This window comes from Lacerta agilis, chromosome 18 (assembly GCF_009819535.1).
Source record: "Lacerta agilis isolate rLacAgi1 chromosome 18, rLacAgi1.pri, whole genome shotgun sequence".
In the NCBI taxonomy this organism is placed as follows: Eukaryota; Metazoa; Chordata; class Lepidosauria; order Squamata; family Lacertidae; genus Lacerta; species Lacerta agilis.
Genome location: NC_046329.1, coordinates 2,561,803 through 2,581,350, shown reverse-complemented (window position 1 = coordinate 2,581,350; position 19,548 = coordinate 2,561,803). Strand labels below are relative to the sequence as shown.

Below are 19,548 nucleotides of genomic sequence, written 5' to 3'. Positions count from 1 at the left end.
GGTGGGAGGAATAATACACCCAAATACTTAAAATGCTACCTTTAAAAAGTTGAGGACTTTTAAGGGTGTGTCCCCCCCCCTCCATATTTTCACAGTATAAAAAGAGGCAACAGAAAACAGAGTAACAGTAGCCAGTTTTTGTTTTTTTTAAGCTTTTCCTGGGGGGGGGGTGTCAACCTGGTATTTCCAAAGAAGCAGGAGGGATGGGGGGACGGGGAAATCAATTTATTTTTTTTGTTTAAAAAAGCAAAATTATATTACACGTGTGTCAAAATGCAACCTTGGGGGGAGGGATTTAATAAAAAAAAAAACCTTGGTGGGTTAATATGGAGGTTGGTTTTTCTTTTTTCCTTTAAGAGAGATTTATAAAGGAAAAAAGGGGGGGGAAGTGTTGGGGGGGAGAGTCGAGATGAGCCAGTGTTCAAACAAGACCAGGAAACAATACAAAACAAAAAGAAAAAATAAGAAGAGAATAGATCCTTGGAATCCAGCCAACTTGAAAGAGGGGGGGGTCTGATCTTGTTTTTCTCCCCCCCCTCCCCAGCTATCAAAAACAGTATACATATATAGATATATTGTCCGAAATGGGGGAGGGGGGGAAACAGGGATGTACACGCAGCCGGGGGGAGGGAGGGAGGGGGGGGCGTTCACATGTGATCTCCCCCCACCAGGACCAACGGGGTAACCAGATGCTGGTTGGCGTCCAATTTTGCCATGCTCGTCTTCTGCCGCCGCTTGGCCAGCTTCGACTCTGACGGCGGGGAGAGCTGCATGGAGCGTGAGGTAGCTTTGATGATGATGGGGGGGTGCGACTCCGCGGCAGCCTCGTCCTCCTCGTCCCGCATCAGCTGGCGGTTGACGGCGATGGCTTCGGCCGCAAAGGACGTCAGCTCTTTGGCACAGCTGTTCCTGCGGAGAGCGGGTGGGGTGGGGTGGCATGTTTAGGAAGGAAGAAGAGCCCCGCCGGATCGGGGCCAGCAGCCCCCGCTAAGCCTAGCATCTTCTCCTCATGGGCCCAACCAGATGCAAAGCCCGAAAGCGGGATTTGAACGCAAGACCAGCTCTCTCCCCTGTCTTGTGGCTTCCGGCAACTGAGTTTCGGAAACATGTGAACTGGGCAATATATCGTCCAAAACCGGTTTCAAGCCCATATCATGATATTTGGTTTCATAATTTTTGACCTGGCAATGTATTGTTTATCATGAGGGCATGTGTGTGTGCTATGCAAAAATCACAACATGGGGGGGGGGGGACTGTGAAGCCAGCCAAGGCATCTACAGGTGAAACTCGAAAAATTAGAATATCGTGGAAAAGTCCATTTATGTAAGCAATTGTTTTCATTAGCTACTGGAGTTTAATATATGAGATAGACTCATGACATGCAAAGTGAGATATGTCAAGCCTTTATTTGTTATAATTGTGATGATTGTGGCGTGCAGCTGATGAAAACCCCAAAGTTGAGATTGTTAATTTGGGGTTCTCATCAGCTGTACACCATAATCATCGCAATTATAACAGATAAAGGCTTGACATATCTCGCTTTGCATGTCATGAGTCTATCTCGTATATTAGTTTCACCTTTTAAGTTGAATTACTGAAAGAAATGAATATTCAAATTTTTCGAGTTTCACCTGTACATAGCTCCATCCTAATTTCAGGCATTGTGATATATCGGTATATCGTGGCATTTAGCTGGCGATACATCGTGATGTTGAAAACCAGGTATTGCCCATCCCTATTGTGGAGGCAGAGCAGTCATAGAATTATAGAGCTGGAAGAGGCCCTGAGGATCCCTTAATTTTCCCCACAGTGGCTCAAAATTATGGGGTGGAGGTTCGGGGGTTTCCTCTTACCTTTGAAGAATGATCGGGGTTGGGAGCGTGTTATCCGGAGCACACTGAAAAGAAAAAAAGGAATGAGAGAGTGAGAGCTAATACTATACCAAGGCAAGATTTTTGTGTCTACCGCTGGTCCTGCTAGCTAGGGATCATGGGAGTTGTAGTGCAAAAACAGCTGGAGACCCAAGTTTGGGGAACTCTGGCCTACGACTTCCCACACCCAAAAGCAGGGAGGGGGGGGGGAGAAACACAAATTTACTAAGGTACAACTTTCCCACGCTGCTAAATTTTATCTGAATGGCAGGGTTTTTATCAAAAGTGTTTTTAAACATTTTCTTTAACTCATTATGTATCATTTCCTAGAAAGCCTTTGCCTCTTTTACAAGTCCACCACATATGGTGAAAGATAACTTCCTTCTCTTTACATTTCCAACACTCGTCAAATCTTGACCTATACATTTCTGCAAGTTTTGATGGTGTTAAAATACCATCTATACATCATTTTCATCACATTTTAGGTGCACTACATGCAGTAAATTTAATACCTTAATTATTCCACAGCCTTTCCCAAGATTCTAACTGAATTTTATATCCAAAGTCTTTTGTAGTCTTTTGCAGAAGCCTTTTTACTGGGTATTGTAGGTGAAGAGATGCCAAGAAAAGATAAGAGACTGTTCATTTATGCAACAACAGCGGCAAGAACCCTTTTAGCCCAAAAATGGAAACAACAAGAACTACCAACGAAAGAAGAAGGCAGATGAAAATGATGGACTTTGCAGAACTGGCAAGCTGACAGGGAAAATCCAAAACCAGCACAATCAAGTATTCCAAAAAGACTGGAGTAAATTTAGACAACATTTGAAAGCTCACTGTATGCAATTAACACCACTAGTAGGGTTATCTCAAGATCTGAAATGAGAATTTTTTAAAACCTTTCTATATCTATTTAAACTTTGAGGTATTTTGTGATGAGTCTTACTAGAATTGGAAAATATATAAAATGTTGTGATATAAAGGTTAACTTTGAAAGCCAAACGGTGGGAGGGAAGGAAGTCGATAGGCTCTAAAGAGCCAAAGTGGATAATAATGATGTGATTATATATGTTTAAATGGAAAATTAATAAAAATTACTTTAAAAAAAATGAAAGGCAGGGTTTTAAAGCCTTTGAGGAACAGGATAGCTCCGCAGCGCCACCTAGAGCACCAGGGATTTCAAACCCACACTGTGAATCCTGATCAGACAGGTATCCTCCGTTTTGCTTCTGAATGTGCATCCTCATTGTGATGGTTTTCTCACAGAGGCTAACTTAGAATCATAGAATCCTAGAGCTGGAAGAGACCCCAAGGGCCATCCAGTCCAACCCCCTGCCAAGCAGGAAACACCATCAAAGCATTCCTGACAGATAGCTGTCAAGCCTCTGCTTAAAGACCTCCAAAGAAGGAGACTCCACCACACTCCTTGGCAGCAAATCCCACTGTCCAACAGCTCTCACTGTCAGGAAGTTCTTCCTAATGTTTAGGTGGAATCTTCTTTCTTGTAGTTTGAATCCATTGCTCCGTGTCCGCTTCTCTGGAGCAGCAGAAAACAACCTTTCTCCCTCCTCTATATGACATCCTTTAATATATTTGAACATGGCTATCATATCACCCCTTAACCTTCTCTTCTCCAGGCTAAACATACCCAGCTCCCTAAGCCGTTCCTCATAAGGCATCGTTTCCAGGCCTTGGACCATTTTGGTTGCCCTCCTCTGGACACGTTCCAGCTTGTCAGTATCCTCCTTGAACTGGGGTGCCCAGAACTGGACACAGTTAAACTTGTTAAATGAAGAACTGTTAAGAACTAGGCTCTTCTAAGTATAGCTCCCAATTGCCCACAATCGAAGGACCCCTGCCCCAACTGCAATCTTGGTTAAGTGCAGGCTTGCTTAGTAAGCCAAGGGAATCTTTACAGGAGGAAGTCCCGGGTTAAGTCCCTCTCCCAGAGGGGGCCTGCCTGAATCTCTGTGGAGATGCTGCCAGTCAGTGTAAGCAATACTGAGCTAGATGAACCAAAGGCGGGTCTCATTTCATGCAGAGAGAAAACGGGACAGGTTTATTGGGGGCTGCAAAAAAAAAAAAACAACAACAACAGAAAAACACCCTAACCCCAAACCAACGAACCCCTGCCGCCTTTTCCTTCCCACTGTGCTCACCCCTTGCACCCACGAGTGCTTCAGAACTTCGGCTGCGCTGAGGCGTTTCTTAGCATCCCTGACCAGCAGCTTGGAAATGAGATCTTTGGCTCCGAAAGAGATGTGAGCCCAATCCTTGTCGGGGAATTCGTACTTCCCCTCCTGGATGCTTTCAAATAACATGTTCTGGGAGGAAGGAAGGAAGGGTCACAGAATCATACAAAATCGCCTTTTCTGTTTTACTGCTGCATTACACTGTCCACTCATGTGCTCAGACCCCCAGATCCTTTCCACATGTACTATTTGTGGGCCCCCCCCAAAAAAAAATCTTATATTGGTGCAGCTGGTTCTTCTTGCCCAAGTGCAGAACCTGACATTTGTCCCCATTGCAAGTCTCAGGAAACCCCCCTCCCCGCGTTTGGAAGGATCAGGGGAGCGTCTGCAGTATAGGGAACCCCCTGTGCTTTTCACCAGCTCGTCCTCCCCCTCCTCTGCCGGAAGCAACCATTCCTCCAGTGAGGAGGGGGAGTTGGAGGCAGGAAGGCGGTGCAGGGGCTCTGACAGGATCGCAGAGCCTCAGCACCGAGGAAATAGTGGGGAACGGGGTCAGGTTCCCACGCTCCGAGGGAGCAGGCAGGAAGGAGGTGGAAGGGGGAGGCGGGGGTTCAGAATCCCCTGCCTTTTTTGCTGGACGAAGAACCGGAAGGGTTCATTCCTGGACTCTGCAGAGGGATGAGATGGGACGTTTGAACTTTTGCTCCACTGTATATAGTTTTGCACAATAAAGAAGTTAGTTTTTAGAAGTTCTGCGTTTGGCGCTTTACTCATGAGCAACCACTGAATGTCCTTACAGCAAGGAACAAAAAAAAAGAGGAAGGAGCCAGTGGCCTGCTCACCTGGCAAGCGGGACACGATTCGCCGCGGTCCCAGCCGCAGTCGGTCCCGCAGTGGCCCACAAAAGGCGGGTAGCCGCTCAGCATGATGTACAGGATGACCCCCAAACTCCACAAGTCGCAGCGCTTGTCGTAGATCGAGGCTTCCTCGTTGAACGCTTCCACAACCTCCGGGGCCATGTATTCAGCCGAGCCGCACTGGAGAAAGGGTTAAAAGCCGCAGAGTCACACTTTTGCTTTTCAAAATTCCCCCCCCCCCCCCACCGCAAACAAAAAAAAGGTTCCGTATTTCGCACGCAGAAGAAATGCGTGTGATTTGAAACCACTAACTTTGCTAACAGGCAGGAAAGAAACTCACAGTTTGCTCTTTCAGAAACACACACATTTTTTTACACAAATGGAAAGTTGTTTTACTTTCTGCCTCAGACCAGGAAGCATGCTCTCTGGACGGCACCAGCTGAGTTTTTCTTCAGCTGGGGGGGGGCATGTGATGAGCATGCCTCCGCCCCACATTTCACCCCTCATAAATAAAGCCCCCCCGCCCGGGACATTCTTTCCCAGAAGCCCTCAGGGCCAAGAGGGGGGAGACCATCCAAGGTCTATAAAAAGCCATGCAGTGTTTCCTGGAAAAAGGGCTTGCGATCTTCAAGAGCTCCGCTATAAAACCTGCCAGGATAGTTCTGTCAGATGAAGAAGGGGGAGAGATTGTGCATGCGAGAGTTGGGATCTCCCTGAATACACAAACCGCAGGAATTATGTTCTTCTCCCCACCTCTTAAAAAGAAAAAGAAGAAGAAGTCCAATTGAACTTGCAAAGGAACTTGGGGCAAGGGCTTAAGATATTTGCAAATATCTGATCCAAAGTCCTTTGTGAGCAGTTGCGTTTTCTCACACTACCTAAAAAATAAAAGCAAAACCAAAAAAACCAAACTGTACTGGAGCACAGAAAATACCTCACGACAAAAAGGCTCAAGGGTTTGAAAACGTGGAAGCCTGTTGTTGTTTTGAAAAGTGAAAACCAAGCTGCTAGACCTCAAGTTGTTGGGGAGAACACATTGCCCCAAAGCTGGCGTTTCCCAGACTTTGGATATCGATACAGATATCATATTTATTTTTATTTATTAAATTTGTACACTGCCCTATGCCCACAGGTCTCGGCGCTTCACAAGATAAAATGGCAATTAAAAAACCCAGAAAACACATTATAAAAAACAACCCAACCTAACCCCCCCATTTTAAAAGGGCGGTGGATGTCCATCAGCCCAAAGCCTAGTTAAAGAGGAACTTTTGTGCATTTTTACTTGTGCACATTTCAGCTTAATATACGCTTGGCAATTAAAAAAATAATAATTAAGAAGCGGACCAAAGTGGGGATAGACATCCAGTGGGAATCTCACCCAACATGTTTTGACCCTACACAATTTTGGCTTTATGCTCTATCCCCAGGATTTATCCCCCACAAGAGTTGAGCAGAGTCCTGTGTTTTTCTGGAATAAGATTGGGGATTCAGTTAAGGGTTTGGGAAGAGGGCTGTAATTTGGGGGCAACACTCCCTCCACCCACCACCAGAGCTTTGAAACAATCCACTGGGACAGTTCTTGCAAGGACAAAGAAAATAAATCCACCTAGTTAGCAGTGCCTGGAGAAAACAAAAAATACTGGGGGGCAGGTTTGGAGATCGGAGCCTCAAAATTCATTCATTAAAAAAAATCACAGAACTGTAGAGTTAGAAGGGACCCTGAGGGTCATCCAGTCCAACCCCCTGGAATATGCAGCTGTCCTGAACTTGCAACCTTGGCATTATCAGCACCATGATCTAACCCAGGCATGGCCAAACTTGGCCCTCCAGCTCTTTTTGGGACTACAACTCCCATCATCCCTAGCCAACAGGACCAGTGGTCAGGGATGATGGGAACTGTAGTCCCAAAACAGCTGGAGGGCCGAGTTTGGCCACGCCTGATCTAACCAATAGAGCTATCCAGGGTGACATTCATTTGATGTAGTTACAGTACAGTGGTACCCCGGGTTATGTCCTTAATTTGTTCCGGGTTACAGTACGTAACCCGAAAAGGACATAACCGGAACAATTCGGTCTGACCGAAAAAAAACCCGAAAAAATTGCTTCTGCACATGCGCAGACTGTGAAAACACTTCTGCGCATACGCGAATCGCGCGTGATTCAGGTTGCGCTTCCGGGTTAGCAGAATTCATAACCCGAAAAGTACGCAACCCGAAGCGTACGTAATAGTCAAAATTTATTGTTTCTACCCCACCCACCTGACCGCGTTGCCCCAGCCACTTCTCCGAAGTTGGCAGCTTACAGCGTTTTTAAAAAACACCCATTTTAAAATACCAATTAATTGAAACAAATCAGCTGAAAGTAATAAGTTAGAATACAATAAAACACATGGGGAGGCGCGGCGTTAAAATGCCAATGGCCCTGACAGCAGGCCAGTTGGCGACATCGGCTGCACCCGTTTTTGGAGTTTCCATTTTAGTATCCTCAGCAAACTTAAGACACCCTTTCTGGCTCTTAAAAAAACAACAACACAGGTGCATTACCAAGAGAGGCAAAAACTCGAGCTTGAAGTCATTCCACGCTAAATTAATTTTAATTCCAAAACGGCGATCAGTTAATACGCTTCGGGATTATCAATCTGTCGTTTGCAGGTTTAAAAAGAAGGGGGGGGGGAAACAGCGTGCTTGGTTCGTCTGTGCAGCACTGAGAAGTGGAAAGGGAAACAGGTTTAAACAGAATGCACCTGCCTGAACTCCTCTGCACCCATACAGAAATCTTTGAAAAATCAACGAGGAGCAGAGAAACCCTGCTGACCGCCTCCGAAACCCTGTCCCTTAATCCCAGATACGCAGCAAAGGAAGGAGGAGGAGGAGGAGGAGGAGGAAAGGGTTGTGTTATGGAAAGGGCACTCTGCACAAGCTCAGAGGAACCCTCGACTCTGCAGCTGCAAAACAAGACCAGCGAAACCACACAGCACCAAAACCCTTCCCTGTCGCCAACCAAACCGAATTCACTCTTCTTTTTCACCACATCCTCCCTTCCCCGAACGAGACCGGATCAAACCAGCTGAGGCGCCGCGTCAGCTGCCTAACTCTGCCCTTCCTCGAATTAATACATACGCAAATCCACATTATCCGGACTCTGGCAAATCCTCCAGAACAGGGGCAGGGCGCAGAGTCCGGGTAACTCACCCAACCGGCCGGCTTACGAAAAGGGAGGAGGGAAGAGCTTCTCTGGAGCCGATCTGCCTCGGGGGCACATAAAGAGGGCGGTGGAAGGATGTACGCTCAGGGTTCACAGAGGGAACCCACAGGGTCATCCAGTCCAACCCCCTGCGACGCAGGAACCCCAGCTAATGCAGGAACCGTTTCAATGGCTTTCGGGAGAGTTAAGGGGGAGGGTTCATTGGCAGGGCACCTGCTTGGCATGCGGAAGGCCTCAGGTGCATCTCCAGGTAAGGGTGGGGGAAAGACTGCCTGTCTGAAAGCACGGAGAGCAAGAACCCGTTCTGAGTTCAAAGCACGACTAGGATGACGCACTTTAAAATCAGCCAGCGCTCCCTCCAGGGAATTCTGGGAGCTTTAAAAGTGCTGAGAGTTGTGTTCCCCCCTTTTCCCAGAGCTACAATTCCCTGGGAAGAGGGATGGAGCGATAAAACCACTCTGGGAACCGTAGCGCAGGGATTCTCCAAACAACGCCCAGCACCCTGAACAAACTGCACTTCCCTGGGTCCTTTGCGAGGGATGAAGAAGCCATGACCGTTCAAAGCGGCATCACAGAGCTTTAAATCTAGGGTGTCAATATGATCCGAGAGTAGGCGCGCCCCAAGATCTACAGATGGAGGCCAGAGTACAAATTCAATGAATAATAATAATAATTCAAATGAACAGAGCCCATTAACTTACAATGAGTCTTAACTCTTGAGTAACGCTGAATACAACCCCGGGCTGCAGAGCAAAGATTGCTATTTTTGCAGCAGCAACAACAACAAAAAACCAAAAGGGGGGGGGGGGTTTGCAGGTTTTTTTAAAAAAAATTGCAAAAAGGCAAGGGTTGTTTTTTTAAGTTGCAAAAAAAAGCAAATGGCGTTTTGTTTTCGTTTTTAATTGCAGCGCTATTTATAACCCTTTTGACACACATGGCTGGGATTTGATCTTACCGAAAACTCTATGTGCAGGAGTTTTGTTTTAAGAAAAAAAACCAAATCTGTCTGTAGCCGGTCTGTCTCCTTGCCCCAACCCCAACCCCCCTGTGCGGAAATGGGTCACAGCAGCCTCTGCAAAGCAAGGGGGGGGGGAGAGAAGGGGAAGGGAAGAGAGAGAGAGAGAGAGAAACAGATGGAAGGGGGGGGGGAGTAGAGGAAATCCCCAAACCTCAGGCCTGACAGCAAATCAGCCAAGCTGTTGCTAGGGGCAAATTTTACAGCATCTCGGCAGTGGTTTGGAGAGGGGGGGGGGAGCAAGAGAGACTGGGAGGCAGGTGGCTCCTCTCTCTGCATGGGGTGGGGAAACAGCACAGTTTTAAAAAGCTTTAGAAATGAAGAGGAATAAATTAAGAGCATTGTGGAACCCGAAACCTGGGATGAGGGGGGGGGGGGCTGTGTCTTTGCAAATGTGCCCCAATTTTATGCACTGGCAATACTTGATTTCTCAAAACTTTGTTTGCAGACTGCAAACGGGAGCCCCTTCGCTAGTTCTACTGGCAAACGCAGATTTGCATTTCGCAGGTCTGTCCGTCCGTCCGTCTGTCCCCCCCGGCAACACACCCCAAGCCTGTTTCTTTCATTCAAAAGACTTGAGCCACAGCCAATGCAATGCACAGCCTCTCGGGGAAATATGCAAACTAGCCGGGTGACACGAGGCCTCCACACAGCCGAGACACGGAACAAGATGCAGCGTTCACATTCGTGACACAATTCTACGCCGCAAGTTAATAATCTCCTCGCCGATCCCAGGAACGGACCGTGAAACTTGGAAGTCGGCCACGCGGGGTCACCTAGTCCAAGCCCCTGCAATGCAGGAATCTTTTGCTTGAACCCACAACTCTGGCATCAAGAGTCTCGCGCTCTACCGACTAAGCTTATCCAGGGTTCGAATCGCCCCACCCGGCCATGAAAGCTCACTGGGGGTGATGTAGATTAGGGGCCAGCCTAATCTACACCACAGGGGAGAAGCACGTCGGCCATCCTCGGGGAAAACGAACACAATAAATAAAAACAGTAATTAATAAGCCGGGTGGAGCCAGAAATCAGAGTCCTTTGAAATCTGACTATGGCAACACCCTAAATAAAGGCACAACAATAAGCTTGGAGAAACATGACCACACAAGACCAGTCTGATTGGAAAGAACCATTTTGCAAGCATCTCCCTTCCTGGTCTCCTAGGGGGATCCTTCACTCCCCATAAGCCACCACGTTCTTGGCAAGCCGGATAAAGGAACACCCCAAAGCACCGTTTCGTCCAGGCTGGGTCTGGGAATGAGCCTCACAACACAGGCCAGCTTGAAAGATAAAATTTAGGGAATTAAATTTTATTTAATTTGTTTAGGGAAGCTTTTAATCTGCGATATTTTAATGTATTTTAATATTTGTTGGAAGCCGCCCAGAGTGGCTGGAGAAACCAAGCCAGATGGGCGAGGTACAAATAAAATTTATTATTATTATTTATTATTATTATTATTATTATTATTATTATTATTATTATTATTATTATTATATTATAGAAATTACAGAGAGGAATTTTGGAAGGCCGGCTTGCAGCGAATTATGACCGAACATACACACGGACAAGCCATACAAACCCAAACACCTCTTTTTCCACCAATGCCAAAACACCATAAAAACACACAGAGAAGCCTATTATGGATCGGGGGGGGGGGGGAAATCCGTCCATCCCCAGTATTCTGATTCCAACAGTGGACAGCCAAACACCTCTGGGAATCCCAGATGGAGATGCGTGACATCTTGTTATGCAGAGGTATAGGTAAAGGACGCCTGGATGGTTAAGTCCAGTCAAACGCGACTATGGGGTTGCGGCGCTCATCTCGCTTTCAGGCCGAGGGAGCCGGCGTTTGTCCAGACAGGTAGACTGCACCCAACCATGCAGGCTTCCACCCGAGCCATCACAGTGAACGGACACTGAAATTCCTGGAGGATTTCCTCAGTACCATTCAGTGCATCTCATGCCTTTGAATCCCATCGATTAAAAAAAGAGCCTTCCTCCTCAATTCAAAGCCTGCTTGCTGCCACTTTTCTTGGTTGAGCCAGAGTTCAGATTCTCCTTCCAGGCACCACTTTTAAAGCGTTTTATATAAATTGGGTTTTTCCACGCTCGGGGGGACTTACCGGGGTGAGCAACTCTGGAGTGGAGATGGGTGAGCAATCGCCGTTCAGCTTGATCCCGCTTCCTAGATCGAAATCGCAGATTTTCACGGGCGAAACCTGCATCGCAGGAAAGAAAAAGAAGTTGCCAGTTATTGTTGTTGTTGTTTTTTTAAAAAAAATCCATAGCTCCATAAAGAATTAATCAGACAAATCTGTGAATTTCAGTTTCTCATTTCCCCCTCCCCAAGCAGCTCAAATTCAGTACATTCCCCCCGCCCAACTCTGCTTTCCACATCGCCGTGAAAATTCTCGAAGTCCACATTAAAAATTCACATGCATTTATCTTAAAGGTAAAGGGACCCCTGACCATTAGGTCCAGTTGCGGACAACTCTGGGGTTGCAGCGCTCATCTCGTGTTACTGGCCAAGGGAGCCGGCGTACAGCTTCCGGGTCATGTGGCCAGCAGGACTAAGCCGCTTCTGGCGAACCAGAGCAGCACACGGAAACGCTGTTTACCTTCCCGCCTGAGCAGTACCTATTTATCTACTTGCACTTTGACGTGCTTTCGAACGGCTAGGTTGGCAGGAGCTGGGACCGAGCAACGGGAGCTCACCCCGTCACTGCGGGGATTCGAACCGCCGACCTTCTGATCGGCAAGCCCTAGGCTCCGTGGTTTAACCCGCGTCCCGGCATTTATCTTAATTCACCCTTTTAACTAATATGCACAATTCTGCAAGGGGGTTTCTCCAATTCAAAGCATTACTGTATTTTCCCGTGTATAAGAGCATGCACTTCCCACAGCGGCATGGTGGGGGGAGTTGTGCCCCCGCCAACCAGCTGGCTGGCGGCACGCAGCTTCCCCCCCACACCACTATTTGTGTATAGGATGACCCCAGTTTTTTGTCATGATTTTTGAGTCCAAAAAACCTCGCCTAGTATATGGAAAAATACGGTATTAGGCATTACATTATTCACAGAATAATTTTTGCATCTAATATCCTAGAATGGTAGAGTGGGAAGGGACCACGGGGGTCATCTAGTCCAACCCCCTGCAATGCAGGAATCCTTCGTCCAATGTGTAGCTCGAACCCAGAACCCTGATTTTAAGAGTCTTTTGCTTCGTTGCAGAAACACATCGCAAAATCTGGAGAAGAGCAAATCGCAAAGGACAGCTGTATGTTCGTCTGTGTTATTGGTCCAAGATGTGCAAACAAGCTATGAATCACACACACATACATACACATACACACACACACACACACACACACACACACCATTACCAACAGGACTCCTCCTTTCCTCATTACAATATCTGACTGGTATCCCAGGGTATTCTTTTTCCTAGTAACCCCTTTATTCCAACATCCTGCAGAAGGCAGTTCCACAGATCGCACACCAAACGGCAACTTTCTCTTTAGACAAGACAAGAGGGAGCGTCCCGTTAATGCGTTTGAAGCCACTCCTTACCTGATTGGAGCTTTCACAAAGGATATTTTCTGGTTTTAAATCTCTGTGTGCTATTCCTGAAAAGGAAAGAGAAAGACGGCACCATGAAACGAAAGCAGAGAGTCTAAACTTCTTGCAAGATCAAAGAAACCTTTTTCGCACAGCGAGGAAATGAAAGCAGCAACTGGGCTGGAGTATAAATTCTTAAGATTTAGTGTCAGGAGTATAACGTATTCCTGGACACAGCAGAGTTAACCGCAGACTTTTCTGGAAGCTCCTGGCTGTTGTGTAATTAACTGGACAGCACAACGCAGGAACTCAGCAACTCACTGGATAACTATATACAGTATTTATTGAAACAACTAGTATCCATAAGTTACTATTTACAGACTTTACAAAATAAAAGAAACAAAACATAAAATCTTTCCTCACTGTCTCTCTCTCTACACTGACCACTTTCTCTACACCAACCACACACTAACCAACACTAACCACAAGCTCTCGCACAGAGCTCACTCTTTAGGAACTCACTGACCAATCACAGGTCGTTGCTAAGGGTCTAGAGAGAGAGAGAGCAGATCTGGGCTTTCTGCCAACTGGTAATTGCTTGAAGATAGACAGCTGAATTTCTGCACGTAGGCAATTTGAAAACTCTAACATAAATATAGGTTACGGAAGGAGAAAGCAAAGGCACTAGTCCCTAAGAAAACTAGCTCCCACCCTGTGGAACGCCCTCATCAGATGCAGAGTTCAAAATGCGCAGGAATCATTTCGCAATTGGCTATCGGCCACCTGCGACCAAGTGAAGATGCCCAGGTGCCTGGATGGCGCCTGACGTCCCCAACATCTGGAGGTGCGTACCTGGAGATCCTCAGATCGGGACTTTTTCACACAACAATCCCCCACCCTGCAAAATTCTATTTGTTATATTTTATCTGCACATTCAAGAGGAATTTCAAGAACCGAAGTGTTGCCTTGAAAAACGGCCACGAGGCATTCCGTTTGGGCAGCTTCAACCCTGGGGCTTAAGGAGCCACCCGGTGCCTGGCCTATCTCTCTCTGCTTCTAACACCCCGAGGGTTGGACTAGATGACCCTCGGGGGTCCCTTCCAACTCTTACCATTCTAAGATCCACGGTTTTCGACACTGAAGAAGCCCTACCTTTCTACCTTCACCACGCTTCCAAAACTTCCAGTTGTTAGGAGGAAGGAAAAAACTCGCTCTTTCTGCTTCCTCCGTGATTTCATAAACTTCTACCGTGTCGAATCTTTGCTCACTCGCCTTTTCTCTAAACTGAAAGGCTCTAAACGCTGTAAACTTTCCTCCTAGTGGGAGTCCAGATTGCCCTCTTCCGAAATTTTCCTCCTCTCATTTGCATCCCAGGTCGCCGGACAAAATTACAGCCATAAGGCCCAACAGCCCCGCGGTATTTGCAGACTCGCAAGAAGGGTTTGCTGACCTTTGTTGTGCAAGAAATTTAGGGCGCTGGCGATGTCGTTCACAACCATACTGGCCTCCAGCTCGTTGAAATGGCGGCGGCGATGGATGTGAGTTAGGATGGAACCTGGAAAAGATCGAAGCAGAGAGAGAGAGAAAAAAAGAGGGCACAGTTAGTGATCTCAGGCAGCAAAAAATAAAAAGTTTGCAGGTCTGGGGAACAATCAGCGCAGCAGACAATGCGGAGATTGATGGCATGACTCGAATCAGTTCTCGATTTGGAACCAAGAGGACTAGAAACATAACTTTTTAGGAGGAAGGCTGTTGCTCTGCAGTAGAATGGCTGCATTGACCATCTGTTAATTTAACTGAGTACGGCCTGAGAAGCAGCTCCATTCTTTACAAGTGTAGGAAATTCGCTCCCCGCGCAGGGCTCCCAACTCCGGGAGGGGGAATATCCAGAGGCTCAGGACCGCAATCCATTAAGGACTCCCTCTCCCGGTATGAAACTGCCCCGGACCCTGAGATCATCCTCCGAGGCCCTTCTTTGTGTGCTTCCTCATCAAGAGACCCAGAGGGTGGCAACACGAGAACAGGGCCTTTACTGTGGTGGCTCCCCGTTTGTGGAACGCTCTCCCCGGGGAGGCCTGCCTGGTGCCTTCATTACACACCTTTAGGAACCTGGCAAAAACATTCCTCTTCAACCAGGCCTTGGGCTGATTGACCTTGATGCCCTTTTAAAAGAGGCACTGGACATGTTTCGCCCTCTTTTAATTCCACATCTGATGCCCTTTCCGGGGGGGCGGGTTTCGGTTTGCCTTTGTTCTTATTTTTATTTTGCGTTTTTGATCTCGTAATTTTCCGGGTGCAGGGCAGTATACCAATTTAATAAATGACGATAGCAACAAGAACTCCTGCATAAACGCAGACACCAGGTTTTTTTTCTCAGAGGACAAGCAGCCATCCTTTACAACGAGAGCAAAATCTTTTCGCAGGTTCAGTTCAAAAATTTAACCCAGCCTGCGAGTTGCATCCCCTTCCCTCACCCACCTGTCCACCTAAGGTTGGACAGGCAGGTGGAGCCGATCACCTGGGTGACCCAACATTCAGGACAGGCGGGCAATTCTCGGCCAAAACGACCAGGAGGGCCAAAACAAGTTGGCCGGGTGAGGCCCGCAGGCCAAATGTTCCCGACCGACAACACGCCAGGCGTGAGCATCGCTACTTGCCTCCTCGCATCTTCTCGAACACGAGGTAGAACCGGTCTTCCTCCTCAAAGAACTCAATCAGCTCCAGGATGTTCCTGCCGCGAGCAAGACAGGGAGGACATTTTAAAACGGGGGAAAGACGAGATCTCGCCCCCCCCCACCCCGGCAAACTGCACAGCCTTCCAGGTCAGTCCAAAAAAAGGTCCACTCCCCCCCCTTCCCACGTTTTCTTCCCCCAAACGGGAAGCGTCTCTGGGAAGCCCGCAAAAGCAAGGCTGCGGGATAAACTGCTCTTGAACATGGAGGTTTCACGGGGGGCCAGCCAGGTGCTGGGTAGAACCTCAGGTTTATCCGAGCCACTAATAATAATAAAAAACAACCCTACAGCTTAAGCCACCAAAAAATAAAATTAAAAATACCTATGTCCTTGGCACTGATACAGCATCTCTACTTCCCGGAAGACCCTGCTCCGGATGTGTCCGAGACGCTTCTCAATAATCTTTAAAGAGAAACACACACAAAAGGGGCGAACATCAGCGCAGAGTCCCGTCAGGAGTTACAATCAAGAGTTTTGCACCCTTTTAACGCGAGTTCAAGTCGTTCTCTCGTCTCTGCGGGAGTCTGTGTGCATAACAGGCGCCATTCATGGCCACCCTTGTCCTGCCACAACCTTGAAAGGCTAGCAGCAAAGGTTGCCGTTTTGCACATAAGACCGTTCCCGTGCGCAAGTTCCCCCCCCCAAAGCATCTTGCTGGAGAACAGCTTTTTGAAAACAGCATCACGATTCATCTGCTTGCACACAAATGCTCCCCCACCCACCGAAAAAAGCAAGTTTCTCCGCAACTAGAAAGCAAGCACATCAAGAAATGAAGACCCTGAGAGGCTTTGTTTTTAAGTGCGGGGATTTCTGTGCAAGTTGTCTCTTCAGCCTCTCTCAAGCTAAGGTCATACCACGAAGCAATGGAAGATTTTCTGGAGCAAAGGAATAAACACACCAGCCCTCAATTACCACCTCCTTCATTTTTTTGCAAAACACAGCTGTTCCCTTTGCAGCTGTTTCCTTTCATTTTCCAAAAAAAAAAAAGCATTTCACGAAGACATTCTTGGGCTCATCCAGGGACTTCCTTGTTTTGCTCCAGCCTCAAAAAAAAAAACCTGTTTTGCTTTTCACACCTACAATCGCAGATCAAGAAAAGGTCCTTAAAATCTAAGCAGCTCAAATAGGAATTGCAACTCAATGGGAAACAGCCCAAACCACTCTGCACTATCAAAGGAGGGGAGACTTGGTCTGCTCACCAGGTGGCCACAATCCCCTGAATGTCCACAGCCAGGGGGACGTACCCACCCAAATCTCAAAACAAAATAGGGGGGGAAAATCCTTCCAGTAGCACTAAGGTGCTACTTGAAGGAATTTTTTTTACTTTTTATTTTGTTTTGACCAAGGCAGACCAACAGGGCTACCTACCTGTAACCACCCAAATCTGTCAGACTATGGGACATTTCACTCACAATAAGCCCACCACCTGGAAATGGATTCAACTTGGGCTAAGACAAAGGATGGCCATTAGCCCTACCGGCCAGGGCAGGAAGTCTTGAACACTCTTTTGTTTTGCAGAAATGTGTGCCTGGGAGGTGTCCAAGGAGGGATGACACAGGTGTCAGGACACTCGGGTTACCTCCTCTGACCCTCCCAGTTTGTGATGTAGTTCTGATGTATCCGTGATGTAGTAATGATGTAGTTTGGGGGTGTAACTTGGGGGATTAGTAGCTAATAAAAGTTGGGGAAATAGAAGGGGAAGAAATGGAGGCAGTGAGAAATTTCACTTTCTTGGGCTCCATGATCACTGCAGATGGTGACAGCAGTCACGAAATTAGAAGACGCCTGCTTCTTGGGAGGAAAGCAATGACAAACCTAGACAGCATCTTAAAAAGCAGAGACATCACCTTGCCGACAAAGGTCCGTATAGTTAAAGCTATGGTTTTCCCAGTAGTATTGCGCGTAATTTGAGGTTTTGACAAGGGCTAGAACCTCCAGAAGGCTGATCGCCAAAGAATTGATGCTTTTATATTCTGGTGCTGGAGGAGACTCTTGAGAGTCCCATGGACTGCAAGAAGATCAAACCGATCCATTCTGAAGTGCTCACTGGAAGGACAGATCCTGAAGTTGAGGCTCCAGTACTTTGGCCACCTCAGGAGAAGAGAAGACTCCCTGAAAAAGACCCTGATGTTGGGAAAGATGGAGGGCAGAAGGAGAAGGGGACGAGAGAGGATGAGGTGGTTGGACAGTGTTCTCGAAGCGACTGGCATGAGTTTGGCCAAACTGCGGGAGGCAGTGGAGGATAGGGGTGCCTGGCGTGCTCTGGTCCATGGGGTCACGAAGAGTCGGACACGACTGAACAACAACAAAAGTTGGGCTCTCTTCCTGTTCGGGGCCTTCCATCTTGCTTTACCTTGTGGCAGGTGGAGGTCCTGTCACGACCAAGCCTACTGGCTGGTGCTCTGGCATTCCTGGCTGGTGTCCTTGTTTTTTTTGTCCAAGGGAGCCCTCAGATTTCTCCCTTTAACAATGGGAATCATAGTCCCAAGTTACTCTCCACTCAACCCAAAGTTCTTAAGACGAGAGGGGGAATACATGCATTTTATATTGGTGTTGGTGCTGACCTTTAAAGCCCTAAACGGCCTCGGTCCAGTATACCTGAAGGAGCGTCTCCACCCCCATCGTTCAGCCCGGACACTAAGGTCCAGTGCCGAGGGCCTTCTGGTGGTTCCCTCGCTGCGAGAAGCGAAGTTACAGGAAACCAGGCAGAGGGCCTTCTCGGTGGTGGCACCCGCCCTGTGGAACGCCCTCCCATCAGAGGTCAAGGGAATAAACAACTACCAGACTTTTAGAAGACATCTGAAGGCAGCCCTGTTTAGGGAAGCTTTCAATATCTGAAGGATTATTATATTTTAATATTTAATAATAGACGGGGTATAAATACAGTGGTACCTTGTTTTGAGACTGGGATCTATTCCGGAGCCCCAGATGCTCAACGAAAGGGACGCTCAACAAAGCATGGTTCTGCGCGCACACACACACACGGAGTGGTTTGCACTTCTGCGCATGTGCAATTTAGCACTTCTGCGCATGCGCAAGAGGCGAACCCGGAAGTAACCCAAAGCGTAATTTAGTGCTTCTTCTGGGTTTGCTGTGGACATTCCACGAAATGGACGCTAAACGGGGCAAACTCCCAACGAGGTACTACTGTTATAAATTATTATCATTATTAATAATAACATCACCATTTGCACCCAAAATCCGGCTGCGGGAGAGGGGCGAGGGGGTTACTGTCGGGAGGTGCCATCACTGCTGCAGCCCAAAACCCACAGTCACAAGGAGCAAGAATCGGATTATTTACGGAGCTCTGAACTTTTCTCCTCGCCCCAAGCTCCCGCTTTGCAGCCAAACCCTAATGAAAAGGCCCATTTGTTCCTCTCCCTCCTGCGCATGAAAGGGAAGGGGGCGAGGGGGGGGGACGGCACAGCCATGCCAGCAGCTGTTCTCCTCCCCTCCAGCCCAGGGAGGTCACAACCTCGGCCCTCCGCAGCTTCTGCCTCCCCCCCAAAAAACACCCATTTTTGCTGCCCCCTCCCTTGCCATGCATCTCCCATGCGCTGAAAAACCCAGCCTCCCGCCTCGTGCAGGAGCCTGCACAGAGGAATTTCTTCTTTGGGGGTGGAAAAAAGAGGCAGGGGTCCGCAGAGGAAAAGGAAGTGATTGCACAGGGTGGCAGACAGTCGCAAGCCGATGGAGAAAAACATTCCTTCCTCTCTCACGAGACTCAAGTCTGTGGGTGTTTCTTAAAGCCGAGAGTTGGGGCCCAATTGTCCTTGCTCCTATTCCAACAGCACAAATAATTATTTCTCTCTCTCTCTCTCTCCTCCAAATCCCAGCTAACCACACCAACTGGGAAAACACCACCACAGACGTTTCATGCTGGAAATTCCTGGTGCACACATACAGTTTTGGCCCTGGGAAAACCTTCACGCAGCTCCTGACTGAACTGTGGAACTCCCTGCCACTGGAGTTGGCCAGGGCCGCCATCGTGGACAGCTTTGAAAGGGGGTTTGGAGGAGAGGGTCATCCATGGCCGGCAGCCACAATGGCTATGCTCTGCAGCCGCGGCCAGAGGCAGCCGTAATAGCCAACAACACTAAAAGCACAACACAACCACC

The 19,548-nt window shown here is 47.9% G+C and overlaps 1 protein-coding gene across 2 annotated transcripts in view; it reads right to left on the bottom strand.

Moving 5' to 3' along the window:
* Window positions 1-632: 632 nt before the first annotated feature.
* The window catches only part of MKNK2 (MAPK interacting serine/threonine kinase 2), a 31,745-nt gene continuing 12,829 nt past the window's right edge, over window positions 633-19,548 (bottom strand). Inside the window, exons 6-14 of one of the 2 annotated variants that reach the window (XM_033136700.1) lie at window positions 15,753-15,832; window positions 15,355-15,428; window positions 14,148-14,252; window positions 12,710-12,765; window positions 11,264-11,359; window positions 4,906-5,100; window positions 4,031-4,195; window positions 1,854-1,897; window positions 633-909 (exon numbers count right to left, since the gene is read on the bottom strand). In XM_033136700.1, coding sequence (XP_032992591.1) covers window positions 648-909; window positions 1,854-1,897; window positions 4,031-4,195; window positions 4,906-5,100; window positions 11,264-11,359; window positions 12,710-12,765; window positions 14,148-14,252; window positions 15,355-15,428; window positions 15,753-15,832 — 1,077 coding nt within the window. In that variant the 3' untranslated portion in view covers window positions 633-647. Of the gene's footprint in view, window positions 910-1,853; window positions 1,898-2,424; window positions 2,468-4,030; window positions 4,196-4,905; window positions 5,101-11,263; window positions 11,360-12,709; window positions 12,766-14,147; window positions 14,253-15,354; window positions 15,429-15,752; window positions 15,833-19,548 lie in introns of those variants that run through there. The other variant, XM_033136701.1, reaches the window with a different exon arrangement.